The 20,281-nt window shown below is 52.5% G+C and overlaps 1 protein-coding gene across 1 annotated transcript; it reads right to left on the reverse strand.

Annotated features, from left to right (window-relative positions):
- Positions 1 to 13,535: 13,535 nt before the first annotated feature.
- On the reverse strand, positions 13,536 to 19,632 carry LOC142057032 (maestro heat-like repeat-containing protein family member 7). The gene is made up of 12 exons (XM_075092512.1): positions 19,380 to 19,632; positions 18,822 to 19,015; positions 18,483 to 18,652; positions 18,000 to 18,147; positions 17,547 to 17,734; positions 17,321 to 17,458; positions 16,684 to 16,798; positions 16,087 to 16,227; positions 15,348 to 15,503; positions 14,901 to 15,002; positions 14,525 to 14,627; positions 13,536 to 13,856 (listed from the first exon to the last, which is right to left on the reverse strand). The coding sequence occupies exons 1-12, from the start codon at positions 19,630 to 19,632 to the stop codon at positions 13,651 to 13,653; spliced, it is 1,914 nt and encodes a 637-aa protein (XP_074948613.1). The 3' UTR covers positions 13,536 to 13,650.
- Positions 19,633 to 20,281: the final 649 nt, after the last annotated feature.

Here is a 20,281-nt window from a genome sequence, read left to right on the forward strand (position 1 = left end):
AATCCCCCCTTTTTCTTTTTTATCCTATTATTGTTTATTAGACACTACTTTCATTTTCGACACTGCAGACAAATCTTCTTCCACAATTCCGACATTTATCATAACACTCACAAGGTAATATCTCACAATTACAATCATAGTTCTTGTGTGGCATTATGCATTCACAACAATCGTCATCTTCATTAATAGATACACTCTTATATTTTGCTTCAGACCTTGTAGTCAAAATAAGCAATTTAGCTGGGTCAAACCGTTCTTTAATAAAATGTAAAATATAGCGTAGTATACAAGGTCCAAATATAAGTCCCAGAATCAACATAATAAACGGTCCTGCTAAAGCAGACAACAAAGTGGTTAGCCAAGGTGAAACATTAAACCAGCTTTCATACCATAACTTGCCCGCTTCACGATCTTTTTTACGTTGTTCTAACCTTTTCCGGAGTTCAGACATGGTGTCTTGGACTACTCCCGTATGGTCAGCAAACGAACAACATTCTTCATTGAGAGCTACGCATAACCCTCCTTCCTTTAAGAACAATAGGTCTAATCCTCTCCTATTTTGCAGCACCACTTCTGATAAAGATTTTACTGAAGTGGCTAAATTTTGAATAGATTGCTCTATTTTTGCTAAATCCTCATCTACAGCCATCTGCAAATTTTGCAACTCCTGACCTTTTACCAGGGAGGCTATGCCTGTACTTGCTCCAACTCCACCCGCTATCAGCAGTGTAGCTAGGGTTACTGCCGTAATTGGCTCTCGTTTTTGTCTATTCAGGTTTCCTTCAAAGTGGCGTAGCACCTCCTCAGAGGTGTGATAGATTAGGCGAGGAACAATAATCACCTGTATGCAAAACTGAGATTCATTAAACACGTTCAAGGATAGGCAAGGCGTTATTCCGATGTCTGAACAAACCCATTTAGCTCCTGATTTCGGGATAGCCCATTTGTCCTTTTTATTTTTGTGTTTCTCTATATTGGTGTTAGTGACTGTTCGGCTGCACAAAGGCTGATACTTTTCGGGCACTGTGCCTATACATTTTCCCTGACCCGTTACTAATTGAATAGTAATTCCTTGCGTATGATTCTTCTGGTCATCCCATTGACATTCTTGTGGGTTTAAACCATTAGACCATCGAATCATACCTGGTTTTCCAACTGCCTCAAAATATGGTGGTCTAATATTATAACATAACCAGCATTCTTCAGTTAAATTTGGTTTGCTTTCATTAAGGGCACGATAAGAGGCTTGCATTAGATTCCATAAGGGGTCCTTGGGTTCTGACAACTCTAGATCTCTGGATAAAGAGAATTCAGTCACAGCATCATTAGTTGTTTTCGAAGGAGAGCCTGAGGAAGGGGTTATGACAATTACGGGGGCCATCTTTTCTTCAGAGGAAGTGAGCGGATTCAGGACCAGATTTGGTCCTATTGGCAAAGGATCGTGGGGCATCGGTTTCTTCATAATTTGAAAAATACCCCCTCTATCTACACCTTGTTCATAATATCTAATTCCCCAAAATTTTCCTACAAGCCAGAAGTCCTGACTAGGATCTTTTATGGTTATATTAATGCCTGTACATCCAATATCTTTATGATTACATATACCATTATAGTAACTATCTGTGTAGCTCCAATTTCTCTTTTGACATATTTGTGGTGACCATTTGATTTCTAGATTTTGATCTCCAGATGCAGACCATTCAGAGGCCCATGTTTCGCATCCCCAGTATGCACAATAATAATGGTCTGGACGATTACAGTATGATTTACCAGGGTTCGATGCCGGGCATATATAAATTGGCTTGCAATTCTTATCCATTTCTCCATCGATTAAGTAACGCAAACTTATATTGAAACTAACTGTTCCCCCCTCCATAATTTGTGCTTGGATTGGCTTATTTGGATATTGTATGTTTATTATTGTCCAATTCATGGGTTCATGAGGGTTTCCTTTTCCATTTGTTTGGGCTATTATCGATAATAAAACTAACGATATACCAGGAAAAAGGGTGTCTGTCAATTTTTCCAATTTAAGTACACTTTTACCAGTCTTGGGGAAGTTCGACCATAGCTGCTCTTGCGCCTCATTGTTCTGGTTCTTTTCTCCACAGTTTGTTCCTCCTCTGCCTCGCCTGTCGACTCGGTTGCTTCGAGCCACGGGGTGTACCATCTTCTTGGCAGCAAGGGAAATCTTCAGGAGAACAGCTGTTTCAGGCTTTCTGCCTGTTTATATAGGCCTCCCACTTTGCAGCTTTAACTAATGAGACTAAGCAAGACACAGCTAGTACTTCCCTTCTGCACTTTGTAGCCAAAATTTCAACCACAAAGGGGATTGATTCGTTGGAATGGTAACAATAATACTAAGGGTTTATTCCTTTGGCAAAACTTTCCACCATTCATGGGATCCTCGAATAATTTCTTGTTCCGACTCTAATTTTTTTTTTAATTTCCACTCAGTGAGAGTTCTTTGGATTTTCCAACACTGTGTGCAAACTCCTATCGGAGGGTATCCATATTCACAGTGTGTCCACCATTTATCCTGGCATACCTTACACTTGCAACGAGCAAATGGATAACAATCGCAGTTCAAATGATTGCATCTAATTTGTGTATCTAAAAGGCTTATTAGCTTTTCCTCTATATTCAATATTGTGTTACTACATAAGTTTAGCAATTTCCTTCAACACACTTCGTACGCTTCCATATATAATAGATTAAAAAAGATAATTATAGCAAATATAAACAGCAATATACACTTTATACCAAAAGGTAATGCGGCAAAATAATCAACTAAAGTTCTTATCATTACGTTATCTTTTCAGAGTTATCTTGGTGTCACCTGGAGTACTGATTACTTTCCAGTGGGGTCTCGTCACTGGGCCTTTAATGCGACTGGCATGAGTCCATCCACGCTCAGCAGTCCGGACAGCTGTTTCTGTTGTAAGCAAAACAAGATAAGGTCCCTCCCAATTGGGTTTTAGGGTTTCTTCTTTCCACGTTTTAACCAATATCCAGTCCCCAGGTTTAAAATTGTGAATTTTTAAGTCCAATGGGGGTCGTTGCACAATTAGTCCATGTTCCCAAAGCTTGTTACGATGTTCTGCTAATTGTGAAACATATTCATTAATCACATGATCTCGAATTAAAACATTTGTTTGTGGACTTTCGATTCTATAGGGCATTCCATACACCAGTTCAAACGCTGATATCCCTACATCTGCTCGGGGCCTGGTTCTGAGAATTAATAGTGCCATGGGTAGGCACTTAACCCATGATAATTTGGTTTCTATCATTAATTTAGTCAAAATAGTTTTGATTTCTCCGTTCATCCTTTCAACTTTTCCCGAACTTTGTGGATGCCATGGCGTATGATATTCCCACTTAATACCTAAACTTCCTGTTAGATTTCTAACAATTTTTGACACAAAGTGTGTTCCTCTGTCTGAATCGATTACATCGGGTACTCCATATCGAGATATAATATGTTCAAGTAATACCTTAGTAACTTGGTTAGCAGTTGCTTTAGAGGTAGGAAAAGCCTCAACATAATGTGTTAAATGATCCACCATCACTAATAAATATTTGTAACGCCCTACCCTGGGTAGTTCAGTAAAATCCACTTGTATGTGTGAGAAAGGTCTGTATGCTGGGGAACGTCCTCCAAGAGGTTTTCGTCTCATGTTGTTTCGATTAACCTTTTGACAGGTCTCGCAGGCTGCAGTGACTGCCTTTGCTATGTTATATACGCTTATACAGGCAAACTGTTGATTGAAATGATCAACTAACGCCTGGGTTCCCCAGTGTGTTTTACTGTGTATTTTTGAAAAAATTTCGAGTGCTATGCCCTTCGGCAAGACTTCTCTCCCATCTGGCAATATGTACTTACCATCTTGTTCCTTAGCTCCCATTTGTTCTAGTTTTTCCTTTTCTGCAGACTCAAAACTCAAATTATTACTAACAGGTACTTGCTGCATAGTCAAAATCGTACTATAATTGCCTGCTACTCGTTTTGCTTCTGTATCAGCTGCATTATTTCCTCTAACTTGATAACTCGTGCCTCGCTGGTGTCCCTTTATATGTACAACTGCTATTTTATTTGGTATTTTCAATGCCCCCAGAACTCGCCGAATTAATTCTGGGTGTATCAGTTCTTTTCCCTGTGAGTTAACAAATCCTCTCTCCTCCCATATTTTCCCAAAGGTATGTACTACTCCGAACGCATAGCGTGAGTCTGTATATATAGTTCCATCCTTTCCCTTCAGTGACACTAAGGCTTTCCACAATGCGTACAGCTCACAGGCTTGAGCCGACCAGCTGGCACTCAGGGGGCCCGATTCTATTGTCCTAAATTCTCCTTTATCCAACTTAATGATGGCATACCCTGACAATCGTTTACCTTCCACTATTCGAGATGACCCATCTATAAAAATTATTTCTCCATGTTGTAATTCCTCTTCTTCTAGATCTGGTCGAATTCGTGTTTGTTGTTCAATCGTTTGAAGACAATCGTGTATTAACTCAGTACTTTCCCCTGGGTATAAAAATTCTGCAGGGTTAACCGCTCCGACAGTCCTTAGGGACAGTTTTGGAGATTCTATGAGTATTCCCTCATACTTTAGTAGTCGGCTATCTGTAAGCCATTTTTCTACTTTTTGTTGAAGCACCCCCCTTATGTTATGAGGCGCATATAGGACAACTTCCCCATTGAAGGTAATACGATTCGTTTCTTCAAGTAATAAGGCAGCAGCAACAACGATTTGTAAACAACTTGGCCAACCCCTGCTCACAGGATCCAACAGCTTTGATAAGTATGCTACTGGTTTCTTTTGTCCCGCCCATTCCTGAGTTAATACTCCGAATGCTGTTCCTTCATGTATGTTAACGAATAAATGGAATGGCCGCTTTAGATCTGGGAGGCTTAAAACCGGTGCTTGACTTAACTCCCTTTTGAGGCTGATAAACTGATCTTGATCCTGAGGGGTCCACTTGGGTATTTTGTCTTTAGACAGTTGTTCATACAAGAATTTAACTTTAAAGCTATAATTCTCTATCCATTGTCTACAATACCCAAATAGCCCTAATGCTTGTCGAATTTGTCTCTTAGTGACAGGCATAGGTAATTCCTGAATTCCCTTAATGCGCTCCGGATCCAATATCTTCTTGCCGTTAAACAAATAATGCCCCAAATATTTCACTTTTTCCTCCACAAATTGTAACTTTTCTTGTGATACCCGTAGTCCCTGTTGTGCAAGAAAGTTTAGAAGTCGAATGGTTTCTTTTCTTACATCCTTCTTATTATTCCCTGCTATGAGTAGATCATCTACATACTGTAACAGCACATTTCCCGTTTGTACCTGGTATTCTTTTAAGATCTCTTCCAGGGCCTGTCCAAACAGGTTAGGGGACTCAGTGAACCCTTGGGGGAGCACGGTCCATCTCAATTGCTGTCTGCGGCCTGTCTCTATGTCTTCCCATTCAAAGGCAAAATAATCACGGCATTCTTCTGCCAATGGACAGGCCCAAAAGGCATCCTTTAAATCAACCACACTATACCAGGAGTTATGGGGTCCTAGCTTGCTTAGCAGTGTGTATGGATTTGCTACTACAGGGAACCGGGTGATAGTTCTTTTGTTTATTTCCCTTAAATCATGTACGAGCCGATATTTCCCATTTGGCTTCCTTACAGGCAAAATGGGAGTGTTAAAGGGTGACATACAAGGCTCTAAGATTCCTTGTGCTAATAATCGATCAATTTCTGGTTTCAATCCTCTCCGTCCTTCTAGGGATATGGGATATTGCCTTATCCTCACAGGTATGTGGGGTTCGGAAATTTGAATTTTAATCGGTGGGATTTCCAGTTTACTTATTGTATCCGGAGAGTACCAGACATCGGGGTTAATTTGTTTTTGATCATCTACGGTCAAAGGATAGGCAGACACCGTTAGCTCTTGATTTTTTACTTTAATTTCTAATTGCAATTCAACAATTAAATCTCGTCCTAACAGATTAAATTCTGCTTCAGGGACGAGCAAGAGTTCACCCATTCCAAATTTATTTTCAGTTTCGAATACCACATTTGTGATTTTGCTTACTTTAAAGGGTTCTCCTTTTGCCCCAATTACTTGTACCTTTTCAGGGGAAACTTTACATCCCTCAGGTATTTGCCTAATAGTCGATTTCTCAGCCCCAGTGTCTACTAAAAAGGTGAACTCTTGTTTATGGGGACCTATTTTTAATTTTATCAAGGGCTCATGATGACTCCGGTCCCCTAAGATATAGAGCCCCTGACTCTCCTATTCCGTTTTTAATATTTCCTCATCCCTGATCCTTTCTCTGCAATTCGTCTTTATATGTCCCTTCTTTCCACAGTAAAAACAACATCTCTGTTCCTTCTTTACTACCACGTTCCCTTGTTTCGTTCCAGCAGATCTGTGTTCACCAGTCCGCCCTTTGCGATCCTCTCTGACTGCTGCTACCATCATTTTTACTTGTCGCTTGCTGCTCTCTTCTTCCCGCCTTACGTAGACTTTCTGAGCTTCCCTCAATAATTCATCCAACCCTCTATTCTGCCAGTCCTCTAACTTTTCAATCTTCTTTCTAATATCTTCCCATGATTTTGCCACAAACTGAGTTTTGAGGAGCGCTTGCCCTAAAGGGTTGTCTGGATTTACCCCAGAATACAGCTGAAGGGCTTTCCTCAGTCGTTCCAGCCACTCAGTAGGGCTCTCATCTTTCTTTTGTATTTCATTAAATGCTTTATTGATATTCTGGCCACGGGGTACTGCTTCTCTAATCCCTTGAATTACTATAGTTCTCAGGTCCTGCATATGAGTTCTATGCACCGGATCCTGATTATCCCAATTAGGTCTTTGAAGTGGCCATTTAATATCTGCTTGGGGTCCCTGGGCATGCTGAGCATCCCACAGTCTCATTCCTGCTCGCCTGATCATATCTCTTTCCTCGGTAGTAAATAATTGACCAAGGATAGATTGCATCTCATCCCAAGTATAAAGATTTGGTCCCAAAAATTGATCGAATCTTTCTGCCACTCCGAGTGGGTCTTCAATTAGGTTTCCCATCTCGGTTCTTTTAAAATCTCGTAGGTCAGCCGAACTTAGGGGCACAAAAATATATCCAATCACAGGTTGGGGTCCCCCCATGGGCATTTCCCTTAAAGGATACATCTGAGCTGCCCCTTTTTTACTCCTAGTTACGCGTCTAGGAGGAGGGGGAGACCCTTGTTCCGATTCTGGTGGGGGAGTGGGTGCTCTGGGGACCTCTGAAGGGGCTGCGGGAGCAGGAGGAGAAATATAGGGAGGGGGGCTTAGAAGGGTTTCGTCTAACTCTTCCTTCTTTTTCTTTTGTTCAGTTTTTACTTTATTCAGTGGATAAAGTCTAGCTCTCGGTCTTTCTAGCCACACTTCCGCATACTGACTCTCTTCTGGGTTAAGGGGTTTTTTATTGTTAACCCAGAGGTTTAATTGTTGTCTGACCCAATCCTCTTCTGACCCATAGACTGGCCAAACGTCATCTTTAGAAATCTTCTTCCCTCCCCATATCCTAGTACAATATTTTATCATTTTTTTGTTTATCTTTCCCTAGGGTTCCAGGGAAATATCTCCAATTGTCTAGGATATATGCCAGAGGGGTATTCTTAGGTACAGTGGGTACCTTTCCCATGGGAGTCGAAGGCTTGCTGCCCTTCGCCCCCATCTTCTGGAATATCCACAAGCGCGCACTCACTCGTTCCCCTTGTTCCTGGCCCAGTCCCTCGCGGGAGATGGGAAACGCAGTACTTAAGGGTCCGCACTCGCCTGGTTCAATATAGCGAACCTCTCACTCGTTATATTCCAGGAAACCCAATCCCGCCCGAACGGTAAACCCGCGAACAAATTCGCCATGTACTTACGCGCCCTGCGTCTTCGTCCGGACTCCCGTGCACAGAATTTTTATGGGATTTTACCGGTTTCTCCTTTGCTCATCATTCTAGAATTTAGGTTCGTCGGTAAGGTTGAGGTAAGCTGTCGGTCGCGGGGCCGCGGATTGCCGCGGGGCGCCTCCCCGGAGGACAGAAGCTCACCGTTCCTTATCCGAGTCACGGCACCAAATTGTCATAAATTGAGACCACAATGGATCATAATCCAATTAGAATTTTATTAATTGTAGCAAGTAGAATATGAGCAAATACAGCGCTGGACGGCAGGGGAGTCTGCGCTCCGCCAACTGCCGTACTGAGCAGTTCAAACAGTCTCTCTTTATACATCTTTACTTCCATGTTCAATGAGATAGTGGAGGTACTTTTCGCATGCTTCAGTTGTTGTTAGGGGGTCGTTTCCTGCTTCCTGGTGATATATGGGGTTGCTTGTCTTATCTCTGTCGATAAGTTTGGACATCTGGTGGTTATCTTGCATAAACACGCCTGGGAGGTATTCTTCGCATGCTTCAGTTGTTGTTAGGGGGTCGTTTCCTGCTTCCTGGTGATATATGGGGTTGCTTGTCTTATCTCTGTCGATAAGTTTGGACATCTGGTGGTTATCTTGCATAAACACGCCTGGGAGGTATTCTTCGCATGCTTTACATTGAACTTTAACATAAGTCTTAATAAACAATACCTTAGTTCAGTCTCTCACAACCCTTTCTTCGCTTCCACAGTCAGGGTTCTGGCAGATGTGTGCTCCCACACCGCCATGCTGATTCAACGCCTCCTGGCGCAAGACATGCCTGATGGTTTGACCCAATGATGCCCCCACCGCCAGGGTGCAGAGGACATCTTGTGTTTGCGGATTTGCTTGATTTCGGAGGCAATCCATAAGGACTGCCTCCTTGGCTGCCTGTGGCAATTCTGATTCTATAATAGCCTTCTGCAACCTGTCACAAAACGTTGTAAATGGCTCTGCTAGTCCTCGCTGTATCTTTTGCCAAGGTTCCGCTTTTTTTTTTTTCATACTTGCCCACTTGGCTATACGCTCTGCGGGAACTCTCCGTTACCGCTTGCAGCTCCCTGCCCCTCCTCCAGGAGCTATCCCGACAGGGAATATCCCGGGCATCTCTATCCTTACTCCATCGAGGCTACAATCTCTGGCTATCAGCCGCCAGTTAGGTAACTCGACTGACTGTCGCTGGGGCGCACCCTTCGTTAAGAGTCCTGCCTGCCGCCGAGTTACTCCCCCTAGTGCGCGCATAACCTGCTGCAGCTGCCGCAACACATCCTCCGCGGACCCCTCCGGAGCTGCAGCGCTCCGGACCTCCCCTTTTGGCGGTCCCTCTCCTCCCTCCTTCTGATTGGTCCTCCGAGTCCCTGCTGCCTTATGCCTCTTTTTTGCGCGCTGCAGGCAAGCTGCCCCCTCTTCCCACATGTGGGCATCGGTTTCTCCCCCAACTTCTGATTCGCTGCTACTCGAGGTTGATCTATACCCACCCTGTCCTCCCCTCCAGGCACTCCAATCCCCCTCCTCGTCCGACTCCCATCTCAAGGGTTGCCCCGGGAGCCAGTCTCGAGGGTCGGGCAGAGGGCGGTGCCGCTGCCGGCGCCGCTGCCGGCGCCGCTTCCGGCGCTGATCATCTTTCTCCTTCCGCTCCGTCACTCCCGCTGCGTCCGCTGCCACGTCACCCTCCCCGCGCGCAGGTACCCGCGCCTGCGCCAAATCGTCCCAGGGGTATGCAGGGGGGCATTCCAAAGGTCCTGCTGGCTCAACAGGGAACACCGCCGCTTCCCGATCCACCTCTTTGGGAGCCTCAGACTGAGTAGTTGGCTAGGCTACTCCGTCCGAACTCTCCGCTTCTTCCCCACCCCCCGCGATGCTTGCCCCTGTCTGGGTCCCCACTGCCGATCCTGGGTCTATTTCCGGGCTACTGTCGCCTGTAGCACCGTGCAGGCACAGCCGCGCCTGCCGCCACGTCTCCTGATCATCCCGAGCTTTCAATAGTAACCGGTGTATCTTTCCCCAGAGCTGTATGTACTGGGGTTTTCCCATCATAGCCCTTTCGGCTAACTCCTCTTTAATTCTCACCCAATTATCTGTATTAAATATGTCTGCGGGGCTCCGTATGAGCCCCTGCGTACTCATCCATTGGATGGCCTTTGAGCTAGGCGCCTTCGAAATCGAAGTACCGTATTCCTTCCCCAATCCTTTCAGTAGCTTTACGACTGATTCCATGGCGTGCCCGCCGACCTGCGGCTCCCCGTCCCGCCCCTGCGTGCCTCAAGCTATCTTTTCCCCCCGGCGAACTTGCCATGCCGCCCTGCCGATCACGTCGGGGTCACCACTTGTTGCTGTACGCTTCTATGGGAGAATTTATCTTGGGCCGCATATCTCCGGGACACAGGGCTCTACCCACCCTGGGGACAGTGATGCACAGACATCAATATGATGGATACAAAATGTCCGTTTATTTAGCTGCGTCACACGCTTACATAGCTCTTGCGCTTCCTGTTCCTGCCACTCCTATGGGGAGGAGTCTATCTTTCCGTCACATCCCATGATCTTCCGGTCGCCGATCCCTGTCTATTCCCCTACACAGCATCTTCCTAAATAATCTGGACGATGGGATTGAAAGCACCCTCACCACGTGTGCTGATGACACCAAGCTGGGTGGTGAGGCGAACACACGAGAAGGGAGAGCCGTCTTACTGAGAGGCCTGGACAGGCTGGAAGAGCGGGCTAGCAAGAGCAGGATGAACTCGAACAAAGACAAGTGCAAACTCCTGTACCTGCAGTGACATAAGCAAAGAGCTCAGGACAGGCTGGGATCCGTGTGGCTGGGAAGCAACCTTGCTGAAAGGGACCTGGGTGTCCTGGTGGACAACAAGCTGCACGTGAGTCGGCAGTGCACCGCTGCGGCAACAAAGGCAAATCAGGTCCCGGGTTGCACCCACAGGGGCATTGCTAGCAGAGACCAAGACGTGATCATCCCACTCTACTCAGTGCTTGTCAGGCAGCGCCTGGAGTACTGCGTCCAGTTCCAGTCCCCACAATTCAAGAAAGATGCAGGCAGTCTGGGGAGGCCACAAAGATGATGAAAGGGCTGGAGAACCTGCCCAACAAAGAAAGACTGAAAGAGTTGGGTCTTTTCTCCCTAGAGAAGGGCAGGCTCAGGAGGAAGCCAATGGCACTATCCCGGTACTGGAAGGGCAGCTACAAAGAGGGTGGAGGCGCTCTGCTCAGAAGGAGCCACAAGGAGAAGACAAGGGTACAAGTGGTGCCGGAAGAGGTTTCCGCTCATCACAAGGGAGAAATCTTTTACAGTGAGAACAATCACCCCCTGGAACCACCTCCGCAGGGATGTGGTGGAGTCCCCATCGCTGGAGCTTTCTGAGACGTGACAAGGGGGCCCGGGTGCTAGGCTCCCTTTCCCGTGAAAGGTTGGACCAGATGATCTTCTGAGGTCCCGTCCAACCTGGGCTCTTCTATGATCCTGTGACTGAATTCCTTCTTTTGCTTCGCTTGCACGCGCAGCTTTTGCTTTACCTGCTAAACTGTCTTTACCTCAGCTCAATGAGTGTTCTCACTTCTAACCTGCTGATCCTCAGCCCCAGCCCTCTGGCGGGGAGGGAGTGATGGGCTGTGCAGGGCTGACCTGCCTACCGGCATTAACCCACCAGACGCTAGCAAAGGAAAGACGTGTTAAAGTAAGGGATGGCTTTTCCTTAAAAAGGGATGGCTGCTCACAAGAATGTACCAAATCCAAGCCGGATTGAAGTGTCCCCAGGACAGACCAGGACTGAGAAAAGCCCGTGCAGGGAGGCGCCTCCGCTTTCTACTCTTGCAGAACCTGCACATCTGGGATTTTTCATGGCTGGGAATGGGGGGGATTACCTAGCTCTGAACAACACCCTGCTGTGTCTTTGCTGCAAGATTGTAAAAGCTGATGCATCCCACCTCAGACCAAGGGAGGCCATGGGCCTTCTGAATGACCCCCCATCGGCCCCTATTTTCAGCCATCTGGCCACTACGCTGGGGGACCAATTGATAAGCCAGAGCTTGTCACCGCTACCCATCCTGGGCCTTCACTGAGTCGCTTCTCAGTCACAGCTGGGACATGCTCTCCACGCACTTCTCCACAGGGCCGTCAGACAAAGACTCAGCCTGGCAGCAGGAAGCGGTCTCGCTGGATGCTGGTGGGTAATGTCTGGTGTTCAGGCAATGCTCGGCTCTGACAGCCCAGAAGAGGAGGACGGAACCCTTGTGGCCCTCCACAGCAATCTCTTCTTTCAAGACAATCTCTTGCTAGCGAGTGTGGATGCAAAGATTAAGCTGATGGGCTTGACTGAGATGGTTTTGCTCCCCAGCAGCAGGAGCCTGCAAGGCCTCTGCCTCATTGCTTGTGAAGAAGAGGCGGGTGGCACTAGGAGTGCGTTGAGAGCGCGCGGAGGCATTACTTACGGCCAGCTAAATACCCCATGGGCCAGGTGGGCATGAAACTCTCCAGCACACCATCTAGTAGTTGTGAGAATGAAGACAGGGACGTGAGGAGGTGGATGATCATCCGTCTCTGCTAGGGGAGTCACCAATTTCCGATCAGCCTATCCCCCGCATCACAACCACCTCCACGATGAAAAAAATGGCTTTTGAGGGGAACAGAGGGCCCAACCTGTGGACCAAGGCCACCCGCAGGAGTAAAGATTAACGGCTAGCAGGCACGTCCATGGCTCTGCTGCGTGGCATTGTAAGGCCTGGTGTTTCTTTTTAGACGGGATTAGAAGAAAGTGCCCGTGCATTTCCTTTCTCTCCTCTATAAAACTGAACCCCAAATGTTGCACCCCCAGCCCCCAGCACCTCGCTGGCCGGCTCCTGACACCCGTCTCAGCTCCCACTGCCCTTCCAAAATGGGTGCAACATGGGGCGGCTCTGCTGCTCCACCATACCCTCTCTCTGGACATGACAGCATTTTGAGGGGGCAGCCTCCTGGGGCAGGGGCAGCTTCCTCGCTCCCGGGGCCAACATCCCTCTCGGCTGCTGCACCTGGGTGCCCCGCATGGCATGTTTTGCCCCGGGCTTCCTTCCCTGAGCGGTCCCACGTGCACCAAATGGGCCGCTGCAGACCATGGGGCCTCTTGGCTGTAGCGCTGGCGTTTGGGAGGCGGCAAAGCAACAGCCAGGATGTGGCTGTTTAAAGGAGGTGAAAGGCTGAGGGAGCATTCCTTTCCTGTCTGTGTTTCCCTGTGAGGGTCCGTGGGCATTTTTGGATTGAAGGGCTGGAGGGGGGTGTCCATGTTGTAAGGGAACAACCCCCACGTTGGAAAGAAGAGGCATTGCCTATGTCTAATTAGAGTGAATCTAAACTCCGTTTTGATCGAGCATTCCTTAAGTAGCGCTTGATGTTTTAATATTGAACCAGCCGATGGCTGCTGGAAAGCGGGCACAGGTGGTCACCCTCTCCTGAGGGTCCTGGTTCCTTCAGGGCTGACTTTTCCTCCATTGTTCTTTTTCCACAAAGGAAAGACACGCAGGCTAGGAGGAGGGGCAGGACAGCAAGCTCGGTCCCAAAGAGACCACTCGCTGAAGGGAGTTCAATCCAGTGGGCAGCTGGTCACAAGTGGTTGTTCCCCGGGGCTCTTTGATGAGAGCTGTCCTGTGGGCAGGGAGAGGCCGGGAGCCACCCAGCCTTCCCCGCAGGCTCAGGCGGCCCCAGCACACAGAGCTCCCACGATCAGCTCTGCGCAGAGCTCCAGCAGCACAGCCAGCCACTGCCCCGGAGAGAAGGCCTTCTCCTCCATGCGCTGCGGAGGTGGTCGTACATCCCCAGCAGCCTGAAGCTGGTGGAAGAATTTCTCTCTGTGCCTCTTAGCAGGAACAGGGTTTGAGCTGCCAGGTTTGAGACGGAGATGCTGACATCATTTGTCATGCCTTGAAGGGCTGGAACAGAGAGGAACAGGGGCGCGGTCAGGACCTGGATCTGCGGAGACCCAGGAACCCCTCCTGCCAGGGCCACCCCACCCAGCGTTTCCCATGGCCAGGAGGGAGCAAGGGCCAACGGGATGAGCTGGAAGGCGCTGGCCACAAATACCCAACGTGCCCTTGAAATCTCTCTCCCCTCTGCCCATGTCGCCCCTCGTCCGTGCAGGGAGCACAGCCCTCTCCAGCCGGGGCAGGGATTGCAGCTCCCTGCTCAGGGACTTTCCTCCTCCCCACCAGACCCCGCTGACACCCCGCTGCCCTCACTCACCCTCGTAGATGACCTGCAGCTTCTGCTCCTGCTGACCCCTCACGTGCCGCCCAGCGAGCCCTGGGAGCACACAGCCCATCACAAATCCCGCTAGCCTCAGCAACACAGCCTCCCCACACCAGCTCAGCTACACGCTTTCCTCCCCTCGGCAGGGCCGAGCCTGGGGCGATCCCCGAGGGCGATGCCCGAGGGCAGGGGTGGGAGAGGGCAGCAGGGAGCCCCGTGGGCACCCTTGACCCGGCATCAGGTAGTCGGGGCTCCACAGCCACCGGGGCAATTCCTGCTGCCGGTGCAGCAGCCGGGGCTGGGGCTAAGCTGCAGTGGGGCAGGGAGGGACCCCCGGGGGGTTGTGGCTCACCAATGAACCTGACGGCCGCCTCTCGCACGGACTCCTGTGGGCTCTGCAGGTACAGCAGAGACTGGCGCAGGTACTCATCTGCTCTGCTGCTGTGCTCTGCCAGCTGGAGAGAGCGGAAGGGGACGGAGGGAAGGGTTGGTGCAGAGCCTCCCCCTGCACCCAGGACTGGCCTTTGCTGCCAGGAGACCCGTCATGCCCAGGCAAGAGCCGGCTGGTGCCGGGGTTTGGGGGGAGCAGAGGGCTGGGTGCTCCCCGGGGAGCTGTGGTGCCGCTCTGCTGCCAAAGCCCAGCTGGGACAGGGCTCCGTCAGTACACTGGGCACTGGTGGCAGGGGGCTTGTCCAGGCTGGCTCTGGGTGCTTTGGGGCCATCCTTACCAGGCACTCGGCGACCGCCCATGTCTGCTCCATCTCCAGCAGCTGCCTGAGCTTCCCCTTATTCAGGAACTCGGTAGCTTGAAGCAAGGTTTCCCGAGAGGCCTGCAGAGCAGCAGAGACTGGGAGATGGCACCGCTGCCCAGGGCACAGGACCTGCGTCCTCTGCACCTGGCCAGGGTTAAGGGCCTTTCCTGGCCCCTGCTGGGAAGACGCAGCAGCTAGGGAATGCGTCCCTTGGCATCCCTTGGTTCAGTGCCTGGGCAGAGGAGTGGGTCAACCCCCGTTTCAGGCACCTGGTGCGGCCAGGGCAGCAGGACAGACGTCCTCCAGAGCTACCGCTCCGCGGCCAAGGCCGGGAGGAGACTAGTGCGGCAGCCCGCCAAGCGCCAGGGCAGAAGGCAGCTGAGCCCCCTCTCACAGGGACACCAGCAGGACAGAAATCCTCACCTCTGCCACGCGCTCGTTCTCATCGTGCAGGCGGCAGAGCAGGGGGATCAGGCTCTGGTAAATGTGTGCCCTCAGTGGCTTTTTTCCCGATGCAGCTATAATCACCATCACGTCTCGGAAGAGGCGAATGGAAAGCAGTTGCACATAGCTGGCATCCTGGTAGAAAGGAAGAGGGCAAGACCTCATCGCCAGCTGCTCCAGGCTCACCTGGGTACAGGCCTGAAAATCCACAGGGCACAAAGTTTCCCGGCAGCACCCAGCACCCGCGGTAGGGGGCACAAAGCCTTACGCTGTCAAAGAGTGGCAGGAGCCTCTCAGCCAGCTGCAGAGCAATGGGGCTGGCAAGGGGGAGGTCTCTGGCCTGGAGCACCTTCCTGAGCACACAGAGGGTCTTCCCGACCACCTCCCCATCCGCATCCCGCAGTAACTCTATGAGACGTGGCAGCAGGAAGGTCATTCTTTTGGCCTGCGTGGAACACAATGCTGTGTTGTGAAGCCATAAAAGGCTGCAGTGCCAAAACTGCTCTGGCAGTTCAAGCCCACACTGCTGCCTCAGGGCTCAGAAGCCAGAGGCTTGCCCCAAAGGACTCGAGCAGGTGAACCCCCGGGGAGGCAGGAGAGCTGGGAGCAGCTGCCACCGCTCCCAGAGCCCAGCCAAGGCCAAGCAACTGTGCTGCCCAGCACCCCTTACCCAGCCCCATACTGCCAGCATGGCTTTGGCTGGCTGCCCCCTTCTCACCATTAAGGGTCTATCGATGAGCAGGATGAAGCATCTGAGCACCAGGCGATGCATCTCTCTGCACTCACTCCGCAGGTACCTTGGGCTGAACTGCAGGACGTGGACACCCCATCCCCTTATGTCAGGGCAGGTGGTCAAGAGCTGAAAGACACAGAGCAGTGACAGGGGTACCTGGCCGGCAGGACCCCAGCACCGTGTAGGGCTGCGTCCAGCCAGCGGCGCAGGGCGTGGGCACCTCCCCAGGCAGCCAAGCCAGAAGGCGGCAACCGCCGGCAGAGAGCCCCTGGGCTCCCTGCCCTGTGCCGCGGGGCACACGGTGCAGGTCGCTCGCCCGCTCTGCTGTGCCCCCCAGGCCTCGGCAGCCTCTGATTCCTCGTCCTTCAAGGAGCCGTGATGGACGAAGGGTGAGAGCTGGCACAAGGGGGACACGAATTGCAGGGATGGACATGTGTCACCCCAGCAGCAGGGCTAAAGGCACGCAGCGGAGCCGATCCTCTGCCCCAGCTCCACCGACAGGGCTCCCCTTGCAGCTGTGGCTACAGGAGGGCAGCGTGGTGGGAGGAAGGTCAGCGAGGCAGCACTCGCCATCACGCTCACCTCGAGAAAGAGCGCCATGGCAGGGACCTCCCAGCGTGGCTCCTTCCTGTTGAGCTGCTCGACCAGGTATCGTGCAATACAGTAACGCAAGCACCTCGAGATACCACGCATTTCTCTGGCAGGGAGAAGAAAGCACCGTTGACCCTGAGCAGGGTGGCAACCTCACTTGAGACTGACTCACACAGGCCTGCTCTTTCCCCACCACTCCTCACCAAGGGAAAGGTAGTGGCCAACACCAGCAGGCTCCTTTTGCGGAGGAGACCGGAAAAATACCCTTCCTGCCCTGAAGCCTTTCCTTCTGAGGAGACCCCTTTCCTGCCTGGGGGAAACTCATGTCCCCCAGGCTCTGTCGCTGGCCTTCAGTGCTTCCTGCCCTGCCCCGGTGGGCTGCCCTGGCTGGGGCTGCCTGCAGACAGACCCCCCGCTCTGTGCCCTCAGCCCCTCAGGCCCCATGGGAGGGGATGCTGGCGCTTTGGGGACATGGCTGCTCCTGTGCACCCCTCTCGCAGGCTTTTCCAGTCTGCTGGGCCATCCCTTGGTGGACAAGGCCCTCTCAGCCGCGACCAACGGGACTGTGTGGAGGGCCCTGCCTGCAGGGGAGAAATGGCAGGGGGAGTGGGAAGAAGGGGGATCTCACCTGGCCAGCAGGCCCATGGCGTAGTGGTGGGTCTCAGCATTGAGAAGTGTGTCCCAGCCACGCTTACGTTCCACTTCAAACACCACATTCTCATACCCCAGACGGCAGAGCAGTGCTTTCATGGTCAGCACTGCAAAGCTGTGTGCAGAGCAAAGCCCAGGTCATGCCAGTTCCCTGGCCACCGCTCCGGGGCCATAGCAGGGACCGGCAGACTGGGATGGAGCACCTGTTGGGGTTGGTGGGAAGGCAGCCTTCCTGCTGGCATCCCCTCCAGAAGGTGTCAACCTCCTCTGGCATCTGCTCGGTGCTGAAGAAAATTTGGGAGAGTAGAGCCAGGAAGAGGCATGGGAAATGCACCTGCAGCCTCCGTGGGCACCCGGGTAGCCGGAGAATCTCCCACAGTGCCCTGGTTGCCTGCAGAAAAGAAAACACCCGGAGTTAGCGCTCAGTGCCAAGATGTCTCCATGGCAGGGCCTGAGCTGGGTGACAGAGGCTCAGGCGCTGCCCTGGGCCATGGGAGACGCAGGGGGAGCACCCAGCCTGGCTACCCCTGAACCTGCCCCTCAGCGAGGTTTGCAGCCCAGCGCGGGAGGCAAGGGCATGCAGTGGCGGGGGAGGATTGGGAGCCTCCTGGAGAGGCGACCCTGGGGGTGATCAAAGGCCATCTCCAGAAACTCACGGCCAGGGCAAAGACGTCCTTATTGTCCCCGTCGGAGGTGAACGTGCTGTGCAGCGGCCAGTCTGCCAGCACAGGGAGCAGCTCCAGTAGCACCTTGTCTGCAGTCCTCATTGTGGAGACCATCACCCTCCACATGGCCGCAGCAGCTCTGCAGACCCAGAGCTCTGTGTCAGCGGGGTCTCAGCCACAGCGCCGCAGCCTGGGCACCCCCGGGGTCCTGTGCTGGCTGCCAGCCCTGCCTCTGCCCACTGCCCCTTGCTGGCAGCAGCCAGCAGGCCTGCACCTGCGGGCAGCAGGTGGCCAAGCAACGGTGCCTCGAGGGGCAGGGAGGGAGCGTAGCAGCAGGCTCTGGGGTTGACATGCCAGGCCTAGGAACCGGAGGGGCCAGAAGACCTCCGTCTGTCTGGCAGCCAACATGGGGCGGGCTCTACAGGCTGATGGGCTCTCAAGGCCCAGAGCCCTCAAGGCAGTTGGGCCCCGTACCTGTCGCACGATGGGGCGCAGCGCAGGAGCGTCACCACCACGTCATGGGGGTGCGCATGAGTCAGCTCCGCAAGGGCGTTGGGCAGCCTTTGCGTGGCAGACACATCCGTGTTGGATGTGAGCCACCGGTAGATGCACCTCACGACGCTCGGCACCTGGAGGAGACACGGCTGGGAGTTGAAGTGCTGCCGGCGCCAGCTGTCTCCCCAGCTTCCCCCAAGAAGTGCTTCCCCTCCCACCACGCTGTGCTGGCCTAAAAGGCTGCTGGGTGCCCAGTGGACCCAACTCCAGGGGGCACACGGTCCCCAGGGGGCTTGAGCCCAGCCACAGGCTACGTACATGCTCCAAACTGGAGACATCACTTTCCGCCAGCAGAGCCTGCATGGCAGCACAAGCCTCCGCGTCATAGGAGCCTGAGCCCGCCATGCCCTCAATGGCCGTAATGGTGGTGTCTTCAGGCTCAGTGGGCTTGAGGACACAGGTGGGCTCCTGCTCCTGCTGCTGCTCCTGCTCCTCTTCTGGCAGGTCCCTGTCTGGATGTGACAAAAGACCAAGCATAGGCAGAGCTGAGGGCCTGCAGGAGAGGCTGTTGAACACAGCCGAGCCCCGCGCTCCCCAGGCAGCGCCAGCCCCAGGACAGGGGCTGGTGGGGACACTACCCCCCACCTCCCCGGCTGCAGGTTGGGGCTGGGGGTGCCCGGTGGATGGAGCATGGCCGGAGCCCAGCCGTGGGGACCCTCCTCGGCCCCTCCTGCCCTGGGAATGCCCACAGGGGATGGGATGGGGCCAAGGCAGCTGCAGCCGCTAGCCCTGTGGCCCAGCTCAGCCACTCTCACGCCTGCAGCAGCTGAATCGCCTCCACCTCATCGGGCTGCCAAACCGGGGCAGCCCCAGTACCTTTGTCCTCCTCCTCCTCCCCCCCTGCCAGCCAGGCCAGCCTGGGCACACTGGGGGGTCTCTCCGCCATGCTGCTGAGGCCCGGCCTTGAGGGCTGCGGTCGCAGGGGTGGGAGACACGTCGGAAAAGCGTCGCAGGTGCGGTTCAGAAGGGACCGAGGTGGCTGCTCAGGGGCTCCCCGCAGCCCCACTCCGTCCTGTCCTGTCGCGTCGTCCGGGCGCTGTGGGGTGGCCGCGTCACCACCACTGCTCATATCAGGGCAGGTCACAAAGGGTCCTGTGACACGCCGCCACGTGCCATCCAATGGGCAGTGCCCATGTCACGGCGGGTCACCTGCTGACACATACCTGTCCCCTAGCGCCTCCAGATGCCCCGTCCCCTTAGGGCCTCCCACCAGCCCGTCCCTGGGGCAGCCCAGTTTTCAGGGCCACCCATCAGCAGCGCCTTGTTACAGGGCCACCGAGCTTGGGCAAGAAGGAGCTCCGAAGCCGCCTCGCAGCACAAACCCCCTTCTGGCTTCCACTAAAAAATATTTATTGTTGGGGTATTCATCAGTTTTCTATACAGAGTATTAATAATGCTTGTTCAGTGAGAGCAGTGCTATCGAATAGGCTTCATTCATGTCCATTTTGAGCATCTTGCTTTCATGCTCCGTGACGCAGCGATGCGCAGGTCCGGTTTGGGGTTCAGTGTATTTGGGTACCTGGTTTAATGGCCGCCGTCACTGGAAAAGTGTCCTCCCACAGACACGAAGCCAGCACGGATTTACTGAGGGCAAATCATGCCAGACTAGCCTGATCACCTCCTACGACAAAATCACATCTTCTCCTGAGACGGGGAGAGCAGTGGGCGTGGTTTACCTGGCCTTCAGGAAAGCATTTAACACTGTCTCCCACAGTCTC

The sequence above is a fragment of the Phalacrocorax aristotelis genome, chromosome 5 (assembly GCF_949628215.1).
Source record: "Phalacrocorax aristotelis chromosome 5, bGulAri2.1, whole genome shotgun sequence".
NCBI lineage: Eukaryota > Metazoa > Chordata > Aves > Suliformes > Phalacrocoracidae > Phalacrocorax > Phalacrocorax aristotelis.

What these genes read in the sequence shown, in the direction of transcription:
- LOC142057032 (XM_075092512.1), bottom strand. Translation starts at nt 19,632, where the DNA reads ATGAGCAGTGGTGGTGACGCGGCCACCCCACAGCGCCCGGACGACGCG. An exon ending in AGAACGAGCGCGTGGCAGAG is followed by an intron (nt 15,003 to 15,347) that starts GTGAGGATTTCT and finishes GCTGCTCTGCAG; the next exon opens with GCCTCTCGGGAAACCTTGCT. An exon ending in GGGCGGTCGCCGAGTGCCTG is followed by an intron (nt 14,628 to 14,900) that starts GTAAGGATGGCC and finishes CGCTCTCTCCAG; the next exon opens with CTGGCAGAGCACAGCAGCAG.